General features: G+C 43.1%; 1 protein-coding gene across 2 annotated transcripts in view; it reads left to right on the forward strand.

Annotated features, from left to right (window-relative positions):
• Positions 1-23,651, forward strand: part of LOC130175780 (A disintegrin and metalloproteinase with thrombospondin motifs 20) — a 116,589-nt gene that overhangs the window by 42,446 nt on the left and 50,492 nt on the right. For both annotated transcript variants that reach the window (XM_056386322.1, XM_056386321.1), the window contains exons 4-11: positions 8,903-9,156; positions 11,341-11,424; positions 12,240-12,364; positions 12,466-12,506; positions 12,823-12,928; positions 17,113-17,259; positions 20,488-20,629; positions 21,288-21,392. In XM_056386322.1, coding sequence (XP_056242297.1) covers positions 8,903-9,156; positions 11,341-11,424; positions 12,240-12,364; positions 12,466-12,506; positions 12,823-12,928; positions 17,113-17,259; positions 20,488-20,629; positions 21,288-21,392 — 1,004 coding nt within the window. The remainder of the gene's footprint in view (positions 1-8,902; positions 9,157-11,340; positions 11,425-12,239; positions 12,365-12,465; positions 12,507-12,822; positions 12,929-17,112; positions 17,260-20,487; positions 20,630-21,287; positions 21,393-23,651) is intronic.

Here is a 23,651-nt window from a genome sequence, read left to right on the forward strand (position 1 = left end):
CTGTCGTGTCTTTTTATGGGAGTGCACTACACGCTGCTACTGGCAGGTTAGATATAAACACTGGCTTGGCGCGTGTCTTTCAGCTTATAGTTGCTGCTCCTGGTTATGAATTTAGATATTAGCTTCTTGGTTTTTGGAGGTATGGGTTAACTTCCTCTGTGTACTTTGGTCTTATCCCTGTAGGTCTTTCTTTCTCTTTACTCTACGCCTGTCTCTACAGGCTCTTTTTCTTTCTTTATGTTCCTCATCAGACTAAATCAGCCTGTAAATATGGGGCTCCTAACCACAGCCTAATTGCTGAGAGAGAGAGAGAGAAGAAAAAGTGTCAAATACAGGACCACCAAGTAGAATCCCTGTTAGTGAAGGAATGAAGACCTGGATCTCTTAGGACCAGTATTTTTTGACTGTGCCCTTAAAGCATTGAAATTTGTAGCTTTTTGTATGTTGCAACGAAGGCGATGGAGCATTTTATGTAAACAAAATGTGTGAGAAGTTTAACTTTGTTATTACTGGATTGCAATTCTTAACTGGCTATCCAAAGCTGATCAACTTTTCTTTACTGGTGCCAGTAAATCCGCAGCACTATGTTACCTCAATTTCCCCTATGGGATAAATAAAGTATCTACCTACCCACCCACCGACCGACCGTCCTACCCACCCACCCACTCGGGTGTTACTTACATTTGGTCAAGCTCTAAAATATTAGAAATCATTATAATTCAATGCAATTACATAGCACCACAAATTATAAAATATCTTTATAAAAACAAAACATTCATAAGGGAACAATTTATTTTGCGGCTGCTAATAAACAGAAAAGATGCATTTTATTTGAGTTTAGTTCATTTCGGTTTTCAGTATGGCTCCCACAGAAACTGATTCATAGCAAGTGAAGAAACAAAAGTTTGTGATTTATCTCGCCGCGTAGATGATAGACCCAAGAACCTGTATTGTTAGCGGGAGGGGGGCAGATTCCTTTCCCAGTATCTCCTTTTTTTTTTGAGGAGCTATAAAAGCACTCTTTGTCAGGGTCAGTCATCTTATGGTCCTCTCTCTTTCTCTCTTTCTTTCTCTCTTTCTTTCTCCACTTTATGTTCCCGTGAAGAGGACTCTTGTCTTAAATCAAAATTGGCTGAGTTTGAGTGCGGAGGGGTTTGGCAGTTTTGGGACTTTGAAGAGGTTGTGCAGGTTGAGGGGCCTTGTGGGTTCAAACACATGAAAATGCAGACTGGCCAACAGTTCAGCCAATCTCCTCGCCAGGCCGCCCCTCCCGTATGAAAAAGACTTTGTTTGTGATGATTATTTTTTACCCGCCTTTCTCTCTGCTGTGCCCTGAAAGAAACCATCTTTTTGAAAATGACAAAAGATGAAACAAGCTGCGTTTTATCAAACGGATCTCGAGGAAACAAAATGTGTATCGGCAGAAAGATACCACTGGTGAGATAAGCTTTTCCCTCGGATATGACAGTACTGCGCCCGTGCACTACAGACACCAAAAAAACAACTGGGACTTCTGTATCTGAAGGCAGTAAGAGTTTCCAAAGTTTGTACAGTCTCTGCTCACCTTTAAAAATAAAAAAAATGTGTTGAAAGGAGAGGAAGGCCATGTTTCCACAAAGATGTATTTAACAAAGATGAAGTTTTGCGCTTGTCTTCCCTGACATGTACAAATACTCGAGTTTTTCGCACATGTGCCGTCACTACCTGTGAAGTGTCAGAAGCAGAAGTGCGACGCTGAGGGCTTTTAAAGTGTAACCTTGATGGAAAATTATGTTTTGTTATTTCAGCAGTCATGACATGGCTATATACCTGTCTTCAACTGCTTCTTCTCACCGTGTGTGTTCATGTGCTGTTGATAAAGCGCCTCTGCGTCGCTCGATTTGCTGTTGAGTGGATGTGAGTTCTTAAATATGTTTTTTTTAAATGCAAAGTGTCAGACTAAAGCTGCAAATCAGAAAATATACGAGTCAATGAGCTCTGAACATCCTGAAATCAGCCCTCATTGACTGACATTACAAGCAACTGTATCAGCCTTCTTGTCTCTGTCAGCCAACCTGGGTGGCTTCCCTGCTGTTTAGAATACCTCTGGAGTAGATAGTTGTTGAGTGGGTGATTAATGTTTTAAAGTCACAGAGTGGCTTGTTGTGCCGGGTTCTGGCTTTTAAAAGCCTTTGGGGAAGAAGCTTAGCGGGCTCAAATCACAACACAGCTCCGACCTTTAATGACACATTCTGCGGGGGGGAATCTGTCTCCGAGCTTGCATGTGAATCCCTGTATCGTCCTTGCATGGAGATAGCCACAAGAATGAGGGCGGCTTCAGATAGGGGCAGATTCTTCCCTCGCTCTCTTCCCTTTGCTTTTTCTGAAACCCATGTGAAGACAAGCAAGAGACGGAGGGAGAGGGAGCCGCACAGTATCTCTTTCTCACAGTCGTTGGCTGCCAGTCTTAAACTGTGGGGAGTCGTATTTTGTCTGAATTAGAAACACTTTATTGAACACGGACAGCTTGACAGCGAACGTTACCAGCTGAAAATCCAAACACCAGTGTTCAAACAGTGTCGGGTCCCGAGCGTTTCACCTGATTTCTCGACGGCTAACTGAGGGCAGCTGGGACAGCGAAGTGACTTCCTTTGATGCGGCAATACTTGGCACACATGGCATCTCTGCCCCCTGACCCTCAACACAATCATTGTATAGGATTCCCCCCTTGGTGCCCACTGTGTATACATGGTAGTTAAATGCTAGCATCAGGTTTTTGGTCAATGGGTTCATTTACATGGAAAAATGCCCTCCCCCGCCTGCGGTTTGAACTAGCCGACTTGAATCGCTGCCCGCTCTCCCTTTTGCGCTTTCATGTATGTGAATGGAAGCACTTGTTGATTGTGACCTCACTTCCCTCTTTGTTTGGAGTCACTCACTGGATGGGTGGATGTGACCTTGAGATTTTTTCCCCTCCTGGAGGTGCGTGGTTACTGGGCTCGCTGGCTTGTTTGCGGGGACTCAGTTGGGACTATGTATGCATTAAGCTCTTTGTTTTTGACTCTTAACTCCGGCTCTTGACAGGGGTCAGGAAAGGTAGCGAGCCGGGGTGTGATGGGCGGGCGCTGATCACTCAGACAGCACCTCTCACCTTTAGGGTCTGGCTTTAGATGGTGTGGATCTTATGAATGTCAGAAGGCTCCAAAAGGCTTAGGCTTCCTCTGTGCCCTCGTGCCCCCTGGACTGACTGAGCCGCCCCCATTCCAGGAAGTACCTATTGTTACTTGGCAAAAAAGTTTGTTTTGGGCTTTTGTGTGCTTGTATAGATGTGGTTTGCTTGTGAATGTGTGTGTCTGCATCCATCAGAAGAGCATGTCATCTCTCTGGCCAGTCAGTGGACCATGTATCCCACTGAGTATTGGGAATTGCTGACTGAGCAGTGCAGAGGAATGGAGAAAGGCGTTTCTTTCTTCATGTGTTTGAGCAGTCCTGGCCTGCGCTGCATGTGCCTGTCGGTCTTGCTCCAGAGCTTGGCAGAGGCCCCAGCTTTTTCTCAAGCTCCCACTGCCCGTCTTTCTGCTTTTACACCTGCTTCTGTAAAGTAGCTTTCTCACCCATTGCCTTGCTATTGCCGTGGATAGAAAGAGAAGCAGAATTTCTTCTTGTCTCGTGATTGTCCTTTTGAAAGGACGCAGCATTTTCTTTGTAAAAACAAGATGATAATATTAATCTTAATTGTCAAATGCGTTGAAAGATGTGTTTTTGCCATGCACCGACTCAGAGTCTTGAGCCAACATGTACATTAGTTTTGCGTAATGTGCAAGTTTTTCCCCTCAGCCGTAATGCTTTGTCCCGTCATTGCCTCACATTTCATAACACTGCATGACAGATGCGGTGCAAGCAGCTAATAATATGGTCCATTGCACTCAGTGTCACTGTCTGATTTTAAGATAACAGATACTCTGGACAGGGCCGAACAGGGCTGGGCAGCTATAGACAGTCTATAACTTTAATAGCTGCCATGTGTCTGCCTGCCCTGAGGCCTTAGCCCCATTGAACCCAATGTGTTGTGTTGTCTCGGGAGTTCCCATGACAGATTCCAGCTGGGGCTATTTTCTGCCACTGTCTACTGTCTGGGCATTCTTAGCAGATGGCGGCTGATTGGAATGGTTAGAGCAAGTTGAGTGACAGTGACTGACTGCATGGTGGCAGTCAGAGGTGAGAGGGGGTGACAGGTGAGCGACAGTTTCCCACTGAGGTGGACTGGGGAGAGACAGCGGCCGGTGAAACATCAGTGTCATCGCCTGCGGCTCGGGCTGTTTATCATCTGAGAGGCCAGATAATCACTCACAACTGCAGATCTGCCTTGGCTTTGTCAAGGCAAAACTATTATTTGATACTCTGTAACAGGTTTTAACTCAAATAGGTTTTTAATACTTTTGAAAATATGGGAGATGGAGGAGCGTTACTTAATACTTCAATTATATTGTTATAGTTGCACTTGGTTTCCTTTTTTTCTTTGTTTACAGGTTATATCATTGTCTTTACTGCATGCTCTTAACTAAAGGGTAATTCTGGTTTATTCTTGTTGCACAGCCATCATTTCAGTTCTGATTTACATTTACTCACTAAAGTAATCACTGAAATCTGATTTTTGTGTGGAGCTAATGGCACTGGAATAGGCCATTTATTTAATTACTGCTCCACAAATGTCATCCAGTCTTCACCAAAAACTGCCTGTTTGCTTTTTGATATTCCATACTGAATGTCTTTAACTGGTTGCCACATTCTTGCAGACATGGCCCCTTTGACATAAACTAAACTATAGCTCTAGAATGAGTTGTGCTGATGCAACCAAATTTCAGTGGCTCGTGGCAGCCACCAGCCACTCTGAATGACTGTCGAATATCATGTGTGCTTTGATGCAGATCCAGATCCAGGTGCAGATTTTGAAACAATTGTCATTATTCAAACAGCAGACTGAAAGGTTTGTGCAGCCTCGAAGGAGCTTGTTCGAGGACGACTTTCTTTAAAACTGAATGTCAGAGTTTGATCCTGACAAAGGAAAACACTCCAGGCCCCTGACCATCATTAGGAGTCCGGATCCATTAGTACTGCTTTGTCTCCTAAAAGGAGGTCTGCTACTCCAAACACATTCTTCAGCTGACCACCATGCTGTCTTTTGCATGTCTCTGAACTGAAAATAACAACTGAACTCTGAGAGCACTGTAAGTGCACAAACCCCCCTCCGTCTTCCAGTGAGGTCAAAAGCCATGCCACTTCACTTTTAAAAGCCTTCTTCAGCAGCAACAATTAGCTGCCTTTTGCTTCTCTCCGTCTAGCCACAGAATTGCACTTAATTGTGCTTCTGTCTGCAGGAGTTTCAACATTTTTCCCCTCTTGAGTCGTACTGTCGGTTAACCAGTGTGTGACCTCATATTCAGGCAAGGTACTACCTATACACAATGTAAGGTATACTATCTATTTAACTGGAACCTGGGGAAAAGGGGGCGCTTTAACTCTCAGCAGGCCATTGTAAAAGAATGTTAATTAGTTCAACAATGAAATGTGTGTTCCCCATTGTTGGGCTCTTGGCATTGATACTTTTGACAGAGAACTGAAGGAGAGTTAAAGAGCAGCTCTTTGATCTAGGCTGAACAGTCTTCATTTACATGAATTGGGCTCCAACATCATGTCCATACACAAGCATCAAACATCAAAACGCTTCCATACTTTAATGTTTACGAATGAATGCTTAAGTGTAAACAGATGTATGCATTCAAACAAACTGAAATTTTGAAAATATTAGCTGTGTGAGGTACTTGATGTGCAATTAAACTTGTTATTGAAAGAATAGATTAACATTGTTTAAACTACTCTTTGTGTTTGATTATCCTCTGGCAAGTTGACAAGTCAAGTAGGCGTTGGAGCAGAAAAGTGAATGTGGTGTGGGTTTTTGAACTAGGTCCATTCTGGAGCCAACAAAATTACACTATTTATAAACGCTTACACTAGTGCTGTGCAGGGCTCACTTTATTCTTTCTCTGTTATGAAGAACGGCTGGAGTTCAGTTTTATAGACTCGTGCTGATTAAATTTTTGTTAGCGTTAAAAAAAAAAAAAAAAAAATTCAATATATCACATTTCTGTGTTTGGTAATCAGTCTCACCAGAGATGTGGATGTGTAGGTGATGCTGATATGGTACCCAGTGCCAAGAGTGATGTCATGTCTCTGTGTGTCCAGCGGGTCAGGCCAGTCACCCCTGTCTTCTCATGGTGTAAGTAGCAGCTCACTACCTAGTGAGAGGGGGATTTGAACCTAAGGCGATTTGGGAAAGGTTGTGTGTGGCTAATCTGCACTGATTCAAAGGCTATTATAACAGAGACCATATTTTCTCCTCCTCCTCCTCCTCCTCCTCTTCTTTTCTTTTTTCATCTCACACTTGCTTGAGTCTTAACACCACTTTCTGTGGATGTACGTACAGTACATACTCTTCTGTGCTTTGCTAATCCCTTTGATGTCAGACTGTCTGCAGTGATGAGTCTGTTTAAGGGGTTTAGTGTAGTGGGTTTGGCCTCTGAGAGATTTTTCCTGGAAAATACAAAGCTCTGTTCTGGCCCAGCTGCCTGGGCTGTGTGCACGGGCACAGACGGGCTTGGCGCTGACTTGGATGCTGGCGCTGGCATGGGGCAGGGCCTCATGGCGTCAAGAGTTGTGTGCCATTGTGCCAGGGAGTCACGCTCCGCCTCGTGTCCCCGCTGGGGGCATCGCTTGAATAATCTCGGCGCGCTCTGCGAGTTTTCCTTCCTCTTTTTTTTTTTTTTTTTTTTTTTTTTACTTTTCTCTGACCTAACACTTACACACAATCTCTCTCTGTCTGGCAGTCTGGAAAGATTGAGTGTTTAGAAGACAAAGGAACTCTTCACCATAATCGGGTTATCCAAAGTTGAGGAGGTTGTTTAGGATGAGGGACTCCAAACTATGCTTGGCTTGTGAACGCTGTCAGTCATATAATCACTGAAAGTCATTTATTCGCTGAATGTCATTTGATGCTTCATTTATTTTGCTATTTTCTCTAAATTGTTCATTCGTTTAAGTCTGCAACTTTCCTTAAGAGTAACAGAAACCACAGTAGAAGGCTATATTTGAAAAATTTGCCTCCATTTTTTGTTTTTTTCAAAAATTGCAACAATGCATTTTAGTAATGATGGAAAAGGACATTGTCAAAGGAATCTGAGACTGTGCTGCTGTGTCTGTGTCTCACATTCACTCCTCCTACATTTATCTGGCACTTTGTCTGGTGGCTGCCTAAAACCATCTTCCCCCAGCTGGGTGATGGCAGAAACTGCTGCAACCTTTCTTACACAGTATCACATGCAGCTATGCATCACTGCAAATCTATACAGCACAGTGACCTGTGTGCTGTACTAAGTCCGTAAATGGCCTGTTTTGACACAAAAAAGCTGTGGAAATCCATCCAGTGCTGATAAATGATTCATCTCAGCTGAAACAATTTGACATTCAGACCACGCAGAAGATTTTTGATGTGTTTGTCATTAGCTTGATTGATGATGTTTAAGAGATTTTTCTTGAACAAAGATCCATCACTTGGAGTTGCTTGGTGTTCAGTAACAGGAATACGCTGCAGCGTTTTTTTTTAGAGCTTGCCTGTGTGTAAGCTTGGGGCATATCCAAAATGTCCTGCAGTAATTTCGCAATATACGATATTATCGTGCACACGTGGGGGTGGGTTATGATATAATATTTTATGTTTCTGCTTTTTTAATAATACATAATTAGGTTTTTTTTTTTTTTTGATAATATATAATAATGTTATTGTATTTTATGTTTCAGGTATAAGCGATGCGGCCACTAAACAGTAGTTCAAAGTTTTATTTGTCACATAGCTACAATGTACAGTTAGCAAAGAAGTGAAATGGGGTCGGACTCTGCAGCAAGGCAAAACTGTAAAAATGGATCCGATATTATCAAAAACATAGTGAGAAATATCGGCCAAGCCGCTGCTCTGCCTGTGCCTCTTTCACCAAACCCTGTCAAGCTTCAGCCTAATGTGTAATTTAGTTCATATCAGCCTTAACCTTTCCAGATCCCATCTTTTCCCTTCCTACAATGAAACAAGCTCTTCACGCTTTCCTAGTCTGTGTCTCTGCCTCTGTCTCCCTCTTTTAACTTCACTGGGTCATGGTGAAGGAATCTTTAACTCATAGCCAGCTCAACACGTGCAGTTCAGCTGCGAGAACGCCGGTTGAGTATGCATGGTATATGGCTGTCGTTTCTTTTTTTTTTTTTTTTTTTCCATCCGAGGCTGCTGCTGAAGGCATTCACCTTGAGTCTATAAATGGAGTCATTTCAATCTGGTATTAAACATATTTGATTTGTTGTCTTTCAGATGATATACTTGCCAGGGTCGCAAAAGTTGGATAATTTGAGAATTTTTATATCCCCTTGTAGAGTTTATACTCAGGCTAGTCCCTCTGCGAGTCTTCAAAATGCCGTTCTCTGTTTGTGTGGCTTGCGCTCAGGCAGGAGGGAGTGCAGATTATCTGACCTGAAAACTCTTAGTCTCAAAGCTCACCAGTGACCTGTGTCTCTTGGTACAACTTTTCTTTTCTTCCTGAGAACTGGAATGACACAATAATTTATGGCAGGTTTTTGCAAAACAAGTCCAGCGTGTTTCTGTTATGTCATTGGAATTCAGCTAAGCTAAAACCCTTGGCTCTTAACTGTAGATGATCCTTGCTCTCTCATGAAATGCCTATAGAAATATAAAGTGGTATCCAGTGTTGATTAATGTTAGCATTTCAGGCATGGTCCTTAGACTTAAATGATGATGAATTAGTAATCAATCCACCTCCAAACTTAACATCTGTTTTTTTTTGTTTTGTTTTGTGTTTTTAAACAGAGGACTCCAAGAGGCCGGTGTCTTTTGAGAGCAGAGGAAACATGGGAGAGGAGCTGGACTCTCTTAGAACCACAATAGATGATCAACACATTTATGAGAACAACTCCACCACCACACACTCCAGATCCCCACGCCGACGCAAGCGCTTCCTGTCTTACCCTCGCTACGTTGAGCTGATGGTGACAGCGGATGCCAAAATGGTGCGTCACCATGGACGCAACCTAGAGCACTACATCCTAACAATCATGTCAGTAGTAAGTAAAATAATGTTTCTAAAAATTATTATTTTGTCTCAATGTTGAAGATTTTTTTTGTTCAGTATTTTGTTCAGTATCATCAGATGATATTTTGTGAGTTACATTATTACAAGAATTTCCATATTTGTATCTGCTTCTACTGTTATTCAGCCATGATAGTTTTGGTTTAAATGTGCAGGTTTTGAGATTTCCAAATTCATCAGTGTGTTTTTATGAAGTAGGTGGTGCTAGAAGCTTAGTTACACAGTGACTAATGGCAGGGCTAGTTGGCTAACATCATTTGCTAACATGAGACACAATAAAAATAGTTGCGTTTACTTTGGATAGTCCACAGGCTCTACTGAAGAAATAGTCCCTATGAAAACAGTGAGGATATTGCTGTGAACATATAGCTTCATTGTATTGGGGTAGTGACCGATATCTCAGAGAATGACACCTCAAAAACTGGAGCAAATAAAAACCAAAACTATCCCCATGGCAACATAAGGGGTAAGAAAGGTTTTTTCTTGGTAATTTGGTGAACACAGCCTTTAAAATGTGAAAAACCCCAACCCCATTTTACCGTTTGACATTTTGGTTGTAAACCCTGGTATGACCTGAGCATGCCGCTGCCTGGTTAATTGGTAAAAACCTGACTCAGCACATTGGTCTCTTTATGAGTCCCATATCTGACAGGGAGAGCTGACCGGCGATGACTGTCCCTGTATGTATTAGACTAAAAGTGTTTGGGGATCGCTGTGTCAAAAGCAGGATAGGTTATCAGTTGTCCTGAACTGTGTGTACCTCCTGCTGTCTCTCACCAGTGTGACAGTCTGAATGTTTCAGAGCACTCATTAACTTACAAAGGAGTAATGATTGTCAGTGGAGTGTTATCCTTAAGTGAGGTTGATAGGGTACAGTCAGTGTTAAAAAGCAATGTGCCAGGTCAGTTTTATTGCCAGGTTTGAAGTCAAAACATAAATTCTGCCATGTTCATGTCTGCAGGGCAGCGCTGGCGGCGAACCACTTTTTTTTTTCCTTCTGTGTTTCAGAGTCTGCAGTCACATTACTTTAGCCTCACTTTCACCAAACAAGAGAAAAATATGACAGTTTCAAGCAGAACTGAGAAGTGTACCAAGTTTAATCCACTGGGTTTGTTAAGTTAAGTTTTTAGGTATAGGTCATGTTGATGAAGTGTGGTTACCTTCCCTGGGACAGCAGATGGAAAGCAGCTAATAGCTAAATATATCATTTTTGTAGATGGTCCCTGAAAAATAAATCTGCTAAAATTAAAATACATTTATTTTATTTGAATTCTTTTTTTTCTTTTTTTTGCATTAAATCAGGAGATTTTCTGATATTGATATAGCCTAAAAAACATCATGCGTGATATGTCAGACCAGATGTCATGCACTGAGAACTTGTCCTTGGTGGTAGCTACAGCCCTGCTGACATTTCTTCCTGTCTTCAGAGCTTGTGTTTGGCTAACTGGCTGTGTGAGATCCTGTAGTGATGGCCCGGTGTAGGCTGTAGCCCCCCCTCACTTGATTCTTGCACTGATCATGCAATAACATACGTTGGGGAAAGAGCATACAGAACAAGGTCCTGTGTCACAGTTGGGCTAAGAGGAAGCAAAGACACGCTCCCTTATGCCCACTCTGGACAGGCCTGGGCCACGCTTGCCTCCCTCCAAGGCTAAAAAAGGCTAAATGTTTATAGTGGACTAATGAGTTCCTGTCAGGAGGCCGCACACGGCCTCAGGAGACCGCTGGCTGACCGTGACAGGGGTGCACGAGAAAGGCAAGAGAAGCGGAGAGGAAAAACTACAGAGGGAATGTTTTGCTGTCCTCACAGAGGGGCTCTGAGCTCCAGCTTTGCTGAAGTTTCACATTTGTAGCTGGGTCCAGCTTTCAGTTTATTTTTTCTTTGCTAAGGTCTGTGGGGGAATTGTAATTGGTTTTAATACCCTGTTGATTAAACTTACCCTCAAGGAGACTTTTTTTCTCTTTTGACTTCAATGAACTGTTGCTATTTTGATTAAACCCCATGGAGCTTAACTAAAAAAAGCGATAGCTGTATGTATCTTTCCAAGTATTGAGTTCAGAGAGGTAGACTAGCTTTTATACCGTCTCTATCTGTGCTCTGGCTCAGGTTAGTGGAGGTTTGCATTTTTTTTGTCTGTGTGTTTTGTCTTTGTTACAGGTAGCAGCAGTGTACAGGGATCCCAGCGTAGGAAACCTCATCAACATCATGATTGTCAAACTAGTCATCATCCACAATGAACAGGTGAGTGCGGGGTCGTTGAAGGCTAACCCTAACCCTGTATCCAGGTCTCCAATATGGCTGACGTCAGCGCAGGTGTCCCTGGCCTGGCCTTTTCTCTGTGAGGCCTGTGTGAAAGGACACTGCCTTCCTTGTCAGTCTGAAGTCTCTAGAGAGGTCTCCTTAGAAAACAAACGGCACTATAGTGAAGCAGCTAGCCACCTGCAAACAAAATGTGGCTGAAGAGACTCACTGTAGTTTTTTTGGTCACTGGAATTGATTCAATAGTTTCATTTACTTAATTTCTCACCAACCTGGATATTGTTCATGTTTTTGTCCATTAATGTTTCTTGGTTATATAGCGGCTGATCAGGGTTAAGAGCTAAAGACTCCTGCAACTTTCCAAAAAGCTAAAATTTACCAGAAGGATTTTATCAAGGGACACCATCAGATAGAATATCCTGTATTCAGATATTTCAAAATGGATGACTACCCACTGGGTCGGATAGAAATAGGTCTCCTGCCTGAAATGTGCAGCTGTTCTCAGAGGAGAAGGAGCCAGTGCAAGAGGGATGCTATGCTGTACCCTTGAATTTCTAAGGGGACTGCAGTACTTTCTGTGTTTAATCATGGTCTAGCTTAGAGACACTTGTTAAACTGAGGTTGTTTGGAAAGCTTTACCCCCTATGTCATTCTTGCCAAAGTCATAACAGACAAATGCAGGATATCCCTTTAAATATAAGAGAGATTTTTTAAAACCTAGTTACTACAATAACTACCTAAAACATTGCTATATTTTTTTCTTGGTCAAATCCCCGTTGGTGTTTCACCCCAAACAGGAAGGGCCCACAGTGAGCTTCAACGCTGCCACGACTCTTCACAACTTCTGTGTTTGGCAGCAAAGCCAAAACGTCCAGGATGACAGCCATCCCTCTCACCATGACACAGCACTTCTCATCACCAGGTACGCCCTGTGGCTTTTGAAAGCAAAACCAAATTGCTCAAGAAAACTGTCAAAAAGTTTTAACAGCGTTGTATATTTTGTGTTTTTCTTTTTTTTTTCAGGGAAGACATCTGCCGTGCGAAAGATAAATGTGACACGTTAGGTAAACTTTTGCTTTGCAAAAACATCTCCATCTCGGGTCCGTTTCAATTAACTTTCTACTCCATTAGCAACAGCTCATAAACTGTGCAGTAATGAGTTTATGGCAAGTTGTCGGCTAATAATATTATAGTGACAGAGCAGAGTGGTAGAAAGGGGAGGAGGGAGGGGGTCGGTGGCAGTGCTAATCTCTCTTACAGAACAGAAGTTTTGATGGTTTAATCGCCTTTAACACTCAAGCTGCATTTTTTTCCCAGATTGCACTATGCTGTATATGTTGACATGCATCTGTGTGTGTGTGTGTGTGTGTGTGTGTGTAGGACTAGCCGAGCTGGGAACCATGTGCGACCAGTACCGGAGCTGCTCCATCAGCGAGGAAAATGGAATTAGTGCCTCCTTCACCATCGCTCATGAGCTGGGCCATGTGTAAGTTGCAGCACAGAACTTGTATCAACCCACCCTCGTCTCCCTCCCCACTCCTAACCCAACACACACACACCAACACACGCTGTACACACACACCACTCACAGCCAAACTTGACCAACAAAAGCCCTCTTATCAAGAGACGTAGGGCGCAGCAGGCACAGGTGCAAAACATAATAAAGTGAAATTTGACTTTTGATAAGATGCCAGCCTATAATACTTTATTATACAGCTAAAGAAGTTAACCCTGTATGTGTAATAGCTTTGCTTAGAGAGGACAACAAGTTCAGATGAAATTCAGCATGGATATGGTAAGATAATGTTAAAACTATTTTGGAGGTTCTCTGTTCTCTAAATACAGTAAATACACTCAAAGTTTTCTTGCAAGTAGCACACAGAACTTTATCAGTGAGTCCAAGGCTAAGTATGCTGTTTATTATTCAGGAGATGTTTAATATCTGAAGAGACTTGCTCCTATCCTGCTCTTTGAAATATCAGCCCTCTAAATACAGATAAAAGAACATGAACATATCACAGTGTTGTCATGTCTAATTCGTCTCTTAGTGAGTAAAGCAGTGTTATCACATCATGCTTGTCCGCCACAGAGTGTTTTCACAACAAGCAAGTATTGCCACATGTAAGAAGTGGGAAAAAAAAAGTTCTCGCATGCATAATCTCTATCCAAATGGCCAAGTCAAAACACATGACACTGTCTTTCCTCTGAAGCTCTGTTTATTCTAAACATCTATCTGAGGTCAAATTATAGTAAATCACTCATTACCACCTCTTTCTTTTAATCTAGTTCAGCTGTTTTCAGTGTGGTGTAATATTAGAAGCACTATAAGCCGTAACTAACACACTGGTTCTTTCTCTGAACACCTTCTTTCTCCATCTCTGCCAGCTCACTTTTGGACAATTTATTATTATTCTTTTTTGAGAAAGTCAAAGCTTCTGTCATTTGTTCTGTTCTGTCTTTGTGTCCACCTCCCTCGCAGAATATAATTGTGTAAGTGAGTGAGAGATTTTCTTTCCGGTCTGCCTGTCCGTTTGTGTGGATAGTAAAAAGGACCAGTGTCAGTGTGAGCTTGTGAGCCACTGGGTAAGAATGAAAGATATTCTTCTGCCTCCTCTGTCCCGCTCACACATTCTTCCAGTTGAGAGATCGGACCAGAGCGGCAGCCTGATGGACGAGTCTGTGGACCCCCCCCCCCACTCTCTTCCCCTTGCATCCCGTGTGGATCTGTTTATGCTAAAGTTCAAGCAGCTGGAGGCCCAGTTGGCTCGGACTCTTGGCGTGGTTAATCGCTGCGTTCACGGGCACGAGAGAGTGTTTAGCGCTCTGGGAAAGCCAGTGTCAGGTAGTGGGAGCCACTCAAGAGCATTGCAGATTAAAGATAGATTTAGACTAATGGATAAGAGGCCTTTCTCAGATGACTGCGAGGATGTGTGATTCCTAATAGCCATCATGGGGATTTTCAGGCGAGGCAGTGTCACTGGATAGCTGCTCAAAGGTGACACATACAAGGATTTATCAAGTTTGGCATTAGATGCCAAGGTTTCAAATGTCATGGATCACAAATAAAATCTTCCTGACATTTCGGTTAGAGTCTATAGCTGCCAACAGACTTTTAAACATCTTAAGGAATATGAAGAGCTACGCCACAAAGCATCACTGATCACACACACCCTAAGCAAGCGGGCTAAGTAGATAAGATGACTGGGATGGTCAAAGATGGTTTCTTTTGTAGGGAAATACACCTAGAGGAGATAAGATGTGTAATCCAATGACAATGCAGGAATCCATTTTTCGCAGTATTTGGTGCTCGCCGCTGTCACTGAGCTCTGTCTCTGTTGAAGCGCTGACAAAGGGCTGCTCCTGCAGACCGCTCTGTTTGCTGTGATTCTTATTTATGTACAGCCAACCTACAGGAATTCAGGTTGTCATCGCTCCAGCAGTACGTCTTCTTCTCAGTTATGGGCGTTTCAACACAGAAATCTGTTTATGTCTTACTGAAAATCAGCTCAGTAGGATAACAGCATGGTATTAAGGGGTGGCATGATGAAGAACTTCGACTAAAAGTGAGTAAACTCTTAAATTTATGACAGTCTGGATGCTAATAATTTAGTTCTGCAGGTGGTACACTCCCACTAGCATCGACTCCTCTATTGATCTGTCTCTTAAGTCCAAACAGAGCCACAAAACGGCCTGATTTATGACCTAATTCTACTAAAAGGCTCTCATCTCAGGATTTTCAGCCAGTGTCCTCATTAGTAGTCTTTAAACCTGATTAAACTGAATCAGCGTAATGTTTTAAGAGTACAAATTATTTGGAACTTGCCATGAATCCATATCCTGACAATAAGAAAGTCTACATTATCGCAGCAAAGAAATTAGCTTTTCATTTTTATTTTAAACCTACGGTTGCCCTGAGAGCTCGGTGCACTGCAACTTAAGAAACACATGCAAAAGATCTTCATCCATTTGACAACACAAGACTTGCTCACAAACTAAAAAGTGACGAAAACCAGCTTGGACGCAGTTGCATGGATGTATTAAAATACATGCACACTTGCCGTTCAATGCTTTTAACTTCAAAAATCACAAAGCATTAAATAACAAGGGCGTCCCAGCCAGGTCCGTCACTCTTTTCTGTCCCCTGGAAACACTTTTTCTGTGTCATCTGTGCTACTTGCAGCGGGTTTGTGTATTTGGTTGAGTTGTGAATATTTGCAGCACATGTGTTGTCAAACTGATGAAGATGTTTTTCTGAATTTATTTGTGTTCTCTTAAAACTGCAATGCGTTGAGCTCTCAGAACCACAGTATGAATCTGCCTGTCACAGTCCGCATCACCCTGATGCACCTATGCAGCATCATAAATGACAGAGAGTAATTTGCAAATACCATCTGAACCAGATTAGATGTTGTCAGCATTAGTTGACAGCTTGGTTTGTGTGTGCAGAGCTCATTACTGTGCCAGAAGCTTAATTATTGCCCTGGGTGTTTTCCTTCAGGCCCTCGGGCCCCTGTAGGGTGGGCCTCATGCCAGCCATGCTAGGTCTTTTTTTGTTGTTGTTGTGTGTGGTGATATGGATTGACCCTGGGCCACAGAACCAGAGCCCCAGCACTTGGTCATATCCTGTTGTAAACATTTCAGACATCATACAGCTGCATGAGTTCCTGTGTGTATAAATACTCGCGCTCGCATATGAGCATGCACTACATGTATTTGTGAACATACGCCAAACTGCGGCAAAAAACAGGACATCCGCAATGGACCACGCTATTCTGGACATGATCAAGAAAACTGCTTTATGAGACTGCCAACTGCAGACAGTCTGGATGAATTCATTAATCTGCAGATGCCATGCTGTGTACTTCACTTTATACAGCTGTTCTTCTCTGAAGGGGCTCGCTTCATTGTTTATCATGACTAATGCCGAAACAAATAGTTGATTAATTGGTCAGTGGAGCAACAGGAAATTAATTATTAACAGCTTTGATCATCATTTAAGCTTTTAAGTCATTTATGAAGCAGAAATGCGAAACTGGTCATTTCAAATGTGAGGATGAAGAAGATGTGAGGATGAAGATCTCACCTTGACAGATGATAATTAAAATAATCATTAGCTGCAACTCTAAAGACATCTGTTTTCTTACGTGTTAACACTGGAGCAACACGCGTGTGTGTGTGTATTGGTGTGTGTGGTGTTACTGCCCCTACCTTCCCCTCACTATTAAGCCCTTTGAGAATGCGAGACGGTGACCTTTGACGTCCAAGTGGTGAGCTGGAGATGATTCTCACTAGCTTGTTGGCCGTGATGGTGGAGAGGAGAGATGCTGACAGATAGAGAGTGAGGTTTTACAGAAAATGTCACGGCACTTACTGGCCGGTAGGAGGTTTATTGAAGCCTTTTGAGGATTTCACTGTGTAAATATTTGGGGGCGAGAGTTGTACGCAAGAAGAGACACAAACAGAAACAGACAAGTGGATGGATGCGTCTGTAGCTGCCTCTGTGGGATGGTGTGGGGAGATGCCCTGTTAAAAATGGCTCAACGTAAAATCTTATGACATTTATCCTTCTTGCTATGGCTGAGCCATTAAGCGGCTGATAATCACTTTGTGTGTGTGTGTGTGTTCCTTATATCCCTCTCTCATCTCTTCTCTTCTCCTTCTCTGCTCCAGGTTCAACATGCCTCATGATGATAACCCAAAGTGTCGCGAGGCAGGCATGAAGCACCAGTATCATGTCATGGCTCCCACCCTCAACTACGACACCAATCCCTGGTCATGGTCCAAGTGCAGTCGCAAGTACATCACGGAGTTCTTAGAGTGGGTACCTCCAGCTCTCCTTTCTAATTGTCAGCTCTTTCATAATCAAAGCAAATGACTGATTACGCGTTCCCTCTCCATCTCTTTTCCAGTCTCATAATATCACATTCAGAAGTGTGCCATTAACCTTTTACTTGTTGTGACGTGGCCCGCTTAACAAACTGCTTCTACGTTTCTCACAGCGCTCTGTAGACAGGTCAGCGCAATGTAAACTATGTGAAGTTGTTATTGGCTGGTGTTGAAAGAGTATTTCCTGTTTGAATCCGGGGGTCTTCCTCGGCTGACCTGGGCGATGGATCTTCTGCAGCCCCTCAGCTGTCTCTCCGCTCCAGACAGAGACAGAGCCCTGCCTTCAAGATGCTGGGCAAATAGTAATCTAGTCACTGGCCTGCTTTCCACACCAGAACTTGTAACACGGGGCAACAGCTCATTCACCAGCTCCTAACTCGCACCATGGTCACTGATCACTGGTGAAGGGCTTTCCTTTAGGATGGGAAATGTCAGTTATAATTAGATCTTCCCTGGACATGACCCTTTAATCTTTGCCTCCTTTCCTCTGTTGATTGTGGAGGCCTTCACAAAGGACGGCCTTGTCGACCAGATGCATCTCGAGAGCGCAGTGTTAGGCGACGCCTCGTATGGAGTTTTAAGGTTGTGCTACGCATAGTTTCCAGCCAGAGATGACCTCAGCACCAAGTGGTTGGAAACTTCAGCTGAAGACGAGCAGAATCTTCATGAATCTCTTCATTATTCGGACTGGTCCATGTCAGCTGTGTTGGGTTTCTGTGTGTGTGTGGCTGATTACTGCACAAAATCCAGGAGGAGTGTGATGTAAACATCAAATGCATTTGTGATAAAGTTTAACATTTGTCAATCATACGGGATATTTAACAACAATGCAGGTATGGGGAGAGTAAAAGCAGCACTTGGTTCAAGTGTGGGAGCCACAGCGGTGGGAAAGGCCCTTGAGACCGTAGTCCAAGTGCTTTTGAAGTCCATCTCCAGCCAACAATGAGAAGCATTGATTCAAACTAGCACTTCTACAGTACCACTCCTGCTCAGTGGGCTGACCTGGTCAAGTACGTCAGTGTTTTGACTGCCTATTTTCCCCTGAAGAGCAAATTCAATCTGCACCACTCTCCTACCAGTTTAAAAAAAACCAAAGGCGAAGGATTCCCCTCCCTCTCCCCCTTTATCTCACTGTTGCTGTAATAATGTGCACTGAACTCCCGCACCTGAGGGCTGATGAAAAGCGTCCTGCTGTTGTGCAGCGTTATTATGTGTCAACTGCTACATAAAGCAACCATTCATTCCTTTCCTGGCTCTGTGCCGTTTGATTTAAGCCTCAAAATCCCAATATAAAAGTAACATGCTAATTTTTGACTGTTGCCACCCACTAATTGTTGTGTTCGCCGGGGGGGGGGGGGGGGGGGGGGGGGGGTTGAAACCACATAATCATTAGTAGTGGGCCAGCCCCTATCATTTTTCATCATACATCTCAAAAATTAGCCAAACCACTCCAACAGCAACTACTCTTGAAAACTCCCATGTGAAATCATTTTTTGATCTGTTTGTTTCTTAATAAAATCAAGATGGATCATGATGGATCTTTATGTACTGCCTGTTTCTCCAAATTCAGCTAAACCTCTGTCATTATCTTGTTCTGTATCTCCGTGTACAGTAATCGCTACATGCTGTCAGGGACAAGCTCAGCATCGCTGCAGTTCAGCTGGTGCTGTTTGATCAGACACTGTACCGTGATGCTCCATGTCATTCAACCCTCTGCAAAAACCATAAGTCTGACATACGAGAAGACCGCTTGCACTGCATCTGCCGAGGGAAGCCCAGTGTGGTGTACATGGAAACTATTAGTGTTTAGCCTCTTATGACAAGCACACAACAGCCAACTATAAGTCACTGTATAAATATAAACTCACTTTCAAGTCTCTCAACGGCTGCCAGGTGTGGAATCTCATGTGGTGCCAGAGAGGAGCTGCTTTGCTGTCTCAAATCCACATTTCTCCATTTTTTTTTTTTTAAGTAGACGTTTCATTTAAAAAAAAAAATGACCTTCTCCCTCTTCTGTCCGTCTTGGTCTTAATAATCTTTCCATTAGGTTCCAGGACAATGATTAGACTGATGACCAACTGCTGAAAGACGCTGTAATGTGGGACTGTCTGTATGGTTCTTTGACAGGTTGCTCCATACCTCCACTGCAGATATGTTCTTGTTATGCAATCATTCCCCTGCCGCCCTGTGCTCTTTGCTGCAGTTTCTTACATTATGGCTGGAAATGAAAGAGGGAAGAAACAAAGTGACGCTAACTCGGGATAATCCTGTGTAATTATTGGCCTGCCACATCAGCTGGTGCTGTATGGAGCAGGTGTTTTTAGCCACTCAATCCAGGATGAAATTTGTCAGTGTGGTGCAGACATGTTGTGTAATGACACATCCATACATGCCTCATCTACCCCTCCTTTTTTTTTTTTACACAAACAAAAAAGAAGAGATCCCTTTGAGGCTCAGTACGCTCTGCTAAAATGTTTGTCTAGCGCCTTTTCACGACCGTAGAGGCGAGATGATTTCATATGCAGAGCGTTGGCGTGTTGGCGTGTGTGTGTGGTGCATACATTCAGTCCGGCTGTGCTTTTGTTGTCTCAGTCATTGTGTCGGGAGTCAGGGTGTGGCTGATGTACAGCACAATCCGTCATTATACTGCAGTGCTGGCGCTGGCACCGACGTGTAACTTAATCAAGGTGCTTTATAATTCCAAATTCTCTTGTTTGCCTTAATCACAGAGAAATACAGCTCAGATAAAAATGTGGTCAGCGTGTAAATCCTCCTCAGTCTGTATTAAAATGCTGTTTTATTCAGTCTGTGGCGCACGACTCCAGTTTCATAGGATGAAACAGCTCAGCATTTACTAACAGGCCATTAAGGGGAAGTGGTATCAGTCTCTCTGTTAGGTAACTTTACAGACCACCCACAGGGGAAAACACATCTGAGGATGATCAAAGACAATATCACAGAGATGTTTACTTTGCTCTTATGAAAGAGATGACAAATGTTGATACTTTGTAGGGTCAGAAAATACTGATGAAAATGTTCATAGGAAATGTGTGTGTATTTGTCTATTTGTAAACAGAAATTTGTATGGTTTTGTACTTCGTTTGCACTTACTGTACACACACGCTTACCTTTTTTTTTTTTTTTTTTTTTTTTTTTTAGCACTGGATACGGAGAGTGCCTCCTTGATGAACCTGTGGGCAGGACGTACGAGCTGCCCACCCTCCTCCCTGGTCAAATCTACAATGCCAACAGACAATGTGAACTGATGTTTGGACCTGGATCCCAAATTTGCCCCTACATGGTAAGTTGGCTTGCTATCAAAGCAAGCAAGATTCCAGGTGAAAGTAGATCTGCGATAGATGTCTTCTACTCAGATGTAAAGGAGAACCTTGTTTTTTATGAACCATTACAAAGTTGAACAAAGCAGTTATCCATGTACTGTAGGTCAGTAAACATGAAACTGAAGTCAGTTAATTGTGTGTAGTCTTCAAGGCTCTTTATTATGATGTAAAGTGCAGTAATTTAATCTGTAAATTCCCATGCCTGATGTACAACATGCATTTTAACAAGACACAAAGGGGCAGATTAACTCGGCCTATTGTTGAATGCACAGCCACTAATTAAAACGTGATGCTGAGGCATTTAAATGCATCTTGCACATGTCTGAGAGGCAATGAAGCACAAAAGGAAGTGTCAGTTCCCAGCTACTTAGACTGAAATATTATTAGAAGAAACCAATAAACAGACTTTGGAACTGCGATTGCACACTTCTCCACCCACATGAAAGAAGGCAATATGTGAGGAAATAGCAGTTCAGTTCTGCTGTGCTCTCAACAAAAGTCTCAAAAAAGATTTCATTAAGAACGTCTAATCACTGTTTTGTCTGTGGAGTGTCTTCACATTATAGAGAAGCTCTTTTCCTATTCAGAATGATTAATTGCTTGTTTTCCCCCCCACAGAAACAGTGCAAGAGGCTGTGGTGTACGAGTGCAGAAGGGGACCATAAGGGATGTCGCACACAGCACATGCCACTGGCTGATGGGACTGACTGTGGACATGGAATGGTAAGCTAGTCCACATGTGGGTCCGTGTTGCTTAATGAACAGATCATAGTAATTGGATTCACTATGCTAAAACAGTAAACACTTTTTTATTGACTCACAAATGCTTTAAAAAGGAGAATGACACCTGTTGTGCTCCAGTTGATGTTGGAGGCATGTCGGTTTGGGGGGTGTGGCTGTAGATCTCGATACAGCCGCAATCAAGTGGTCCTTGTTGAGAATGATATGTAATAGATCCCTTAGAAATTCATATGTATCACACATAAGAAACTCCTAATCCTGTTTTATGGGGTAGCATGCCATTGGAATGACATGATGAATTATCCTTACGCAGTAAAGCCCACCCATCGTGTATTTGAGGCAGATAAGACTAAAGTGTTTAATTCATTTCAGCTACCATGAAACCAGACTGAATTAGCTTTCAACCTAATTATGGAATAATTTGAAGTATTTGTTTTGGATCATCATGTTGCGACACTGAATGTGTTTCCTCCTCTTCCCTTATCAGCGTTGTTGTTCAAGCCGGCCGCAAAATACAAAATACCTTCCATGCAGGCAGCGCTGCTTTGAATCCTGATGCCTTTCCCTTCTAGTTCACTTCCTCTACCAAGAAAAAGGAATAATTTATCATGCATTACTCTCCTGCCTGCATTCTGGTTGCAGAAACTCATGTAAATGTGGTCAGGTGATGGCCCTAGTTAGAAACTTGAAGCTTTACCCTCAGTGTTGTTACGGGGCCCCAACCCCCATTAGCCTTCATGTTCTCCTCGCTCTGGGATGCTATGCTAATTAGGGCTGAGACGGCGGGTCAGTCTCTGAGGATACATGGAAAGAAGGGCTGTGGGGGGGAGGCAGAAAGAGAGAGAGAGAGAGAAAGAGGAAAGAAAAGAGAGACAGAGTGGGGAGAAAAGAGGGAGAGAGAGTCTTGAGAGGGAAAGGTGAAGACGTAGGCCCTTTGAAAGAGGATGCCGCCCGCCGTTCACAGTTGAGTCACCTTGTTGTGAACCCATGACCCTAAAACCTCTTTAAAAGGCGGGTGAGTGGGTCAGTGGTCAGGCCGTAACAGAGCCCAGGCTGAGGCCAGCCAGCGCTCGCACAAAAGACCTCACATCAGTGATTCTGAAGAGCAGGAGGCGGGAGGAGAGGAGGGAGGAGGAGAGTGAGGAGGAGGTACAGGGGGATGAGGATGTGGTGGGCTGGTGTTTAACATTCGGAACATGCATGAGAGGGAAAAAGAGAGGGAGGGTTCTCTTCTCTCCTTAACCTCCTGCCCTCCAGGAGTCTTTTGCAGTGTGGGCCCATGTAAGTCTTATATCCCTTATATCCTTTCATCTGGCTCCATCACCCTCCTCACCATGTTAGGTCCTGGATCAGCGCTGTCTAGCGAGGAGAGGTTAACAGGGGATAGCTAACATCTTAATCCAACCACAACAACCGGACTAAACAGTAATGGTCCTGGGATTGTGGCTCCCATACTGCTCTCAGCCTGTATGTGGGAGAAACGGTTAAGGAGACATGGTCTTAGTTTAATCACAGCAAGCGGTTTGCTTTAATAAGCTACAAACCTTTAACCCAAGTTTGGCTGACTGAGCTGGATCGCCGTGGATGTCTGGTCCTCATTGGAACCCTGTAAACACTCATTTGGTAATTTGCAGGTCCAAGGACGCCTAGACATCTAGATTAAAACCATCTTAAATTTGTTAGAAAAGGAGAAACTGTTTTTAGATGTGTTAACCATTTATAGTTGGGGCCTGCTTACTGTGAGGATACATTATACATGCATGGGAATGTTATTTTGTTGCACAGGTATTTGGTCACAACTTTAATTTAAGAACGAATCAAAAATTTGGAGTTGATGAAAAGTGAAGATTTAAGCAAAAATAATTACTGATTCATTCTGAAGGACACATGAATTTCTCCTCCAAATACCTTGGTAGTCCACCTAATGACAGTTGATTTGTCTCACTCAAGAATATAAATGTCAACCTCATGGTGGCACAAGATGAAAAGTCAGGGGATTTCTAAAGTCATTAGGACTCATCCTCTGGTCGCATAACATCTGCGAATTTAATTTCCATCCAGTAGTTGTTGAGATATTTCAGTCTCGACCAAAGTTGACCAACTGGACCAACAGACTTTGCGACCCCTGAAGCCACTCTACTAACATGGCAAAAAAACAGTGTTTCGTCATTGTCATTGTTGTTTTCTGTCTGAACAAATTCACAAACAGATTTCTTACATTTCGTTTTGTGTGCGAGTAGT

Source organism: Seriola aureovittata, chromosome 10 (assembly GCF_021018895.1).
Source record: "Seriola aureovittata isolate HTS-2021-v1 ecotype China chromosome 10, ASM2101889v1, whole genome shotgun sequence".
NCBI classification, from domain to species: Eukaryota; Metazoa; Chordata; class Actinopteri; order Carangiformes; family Carangidae; genus Seriola; species Seriola aureovittata.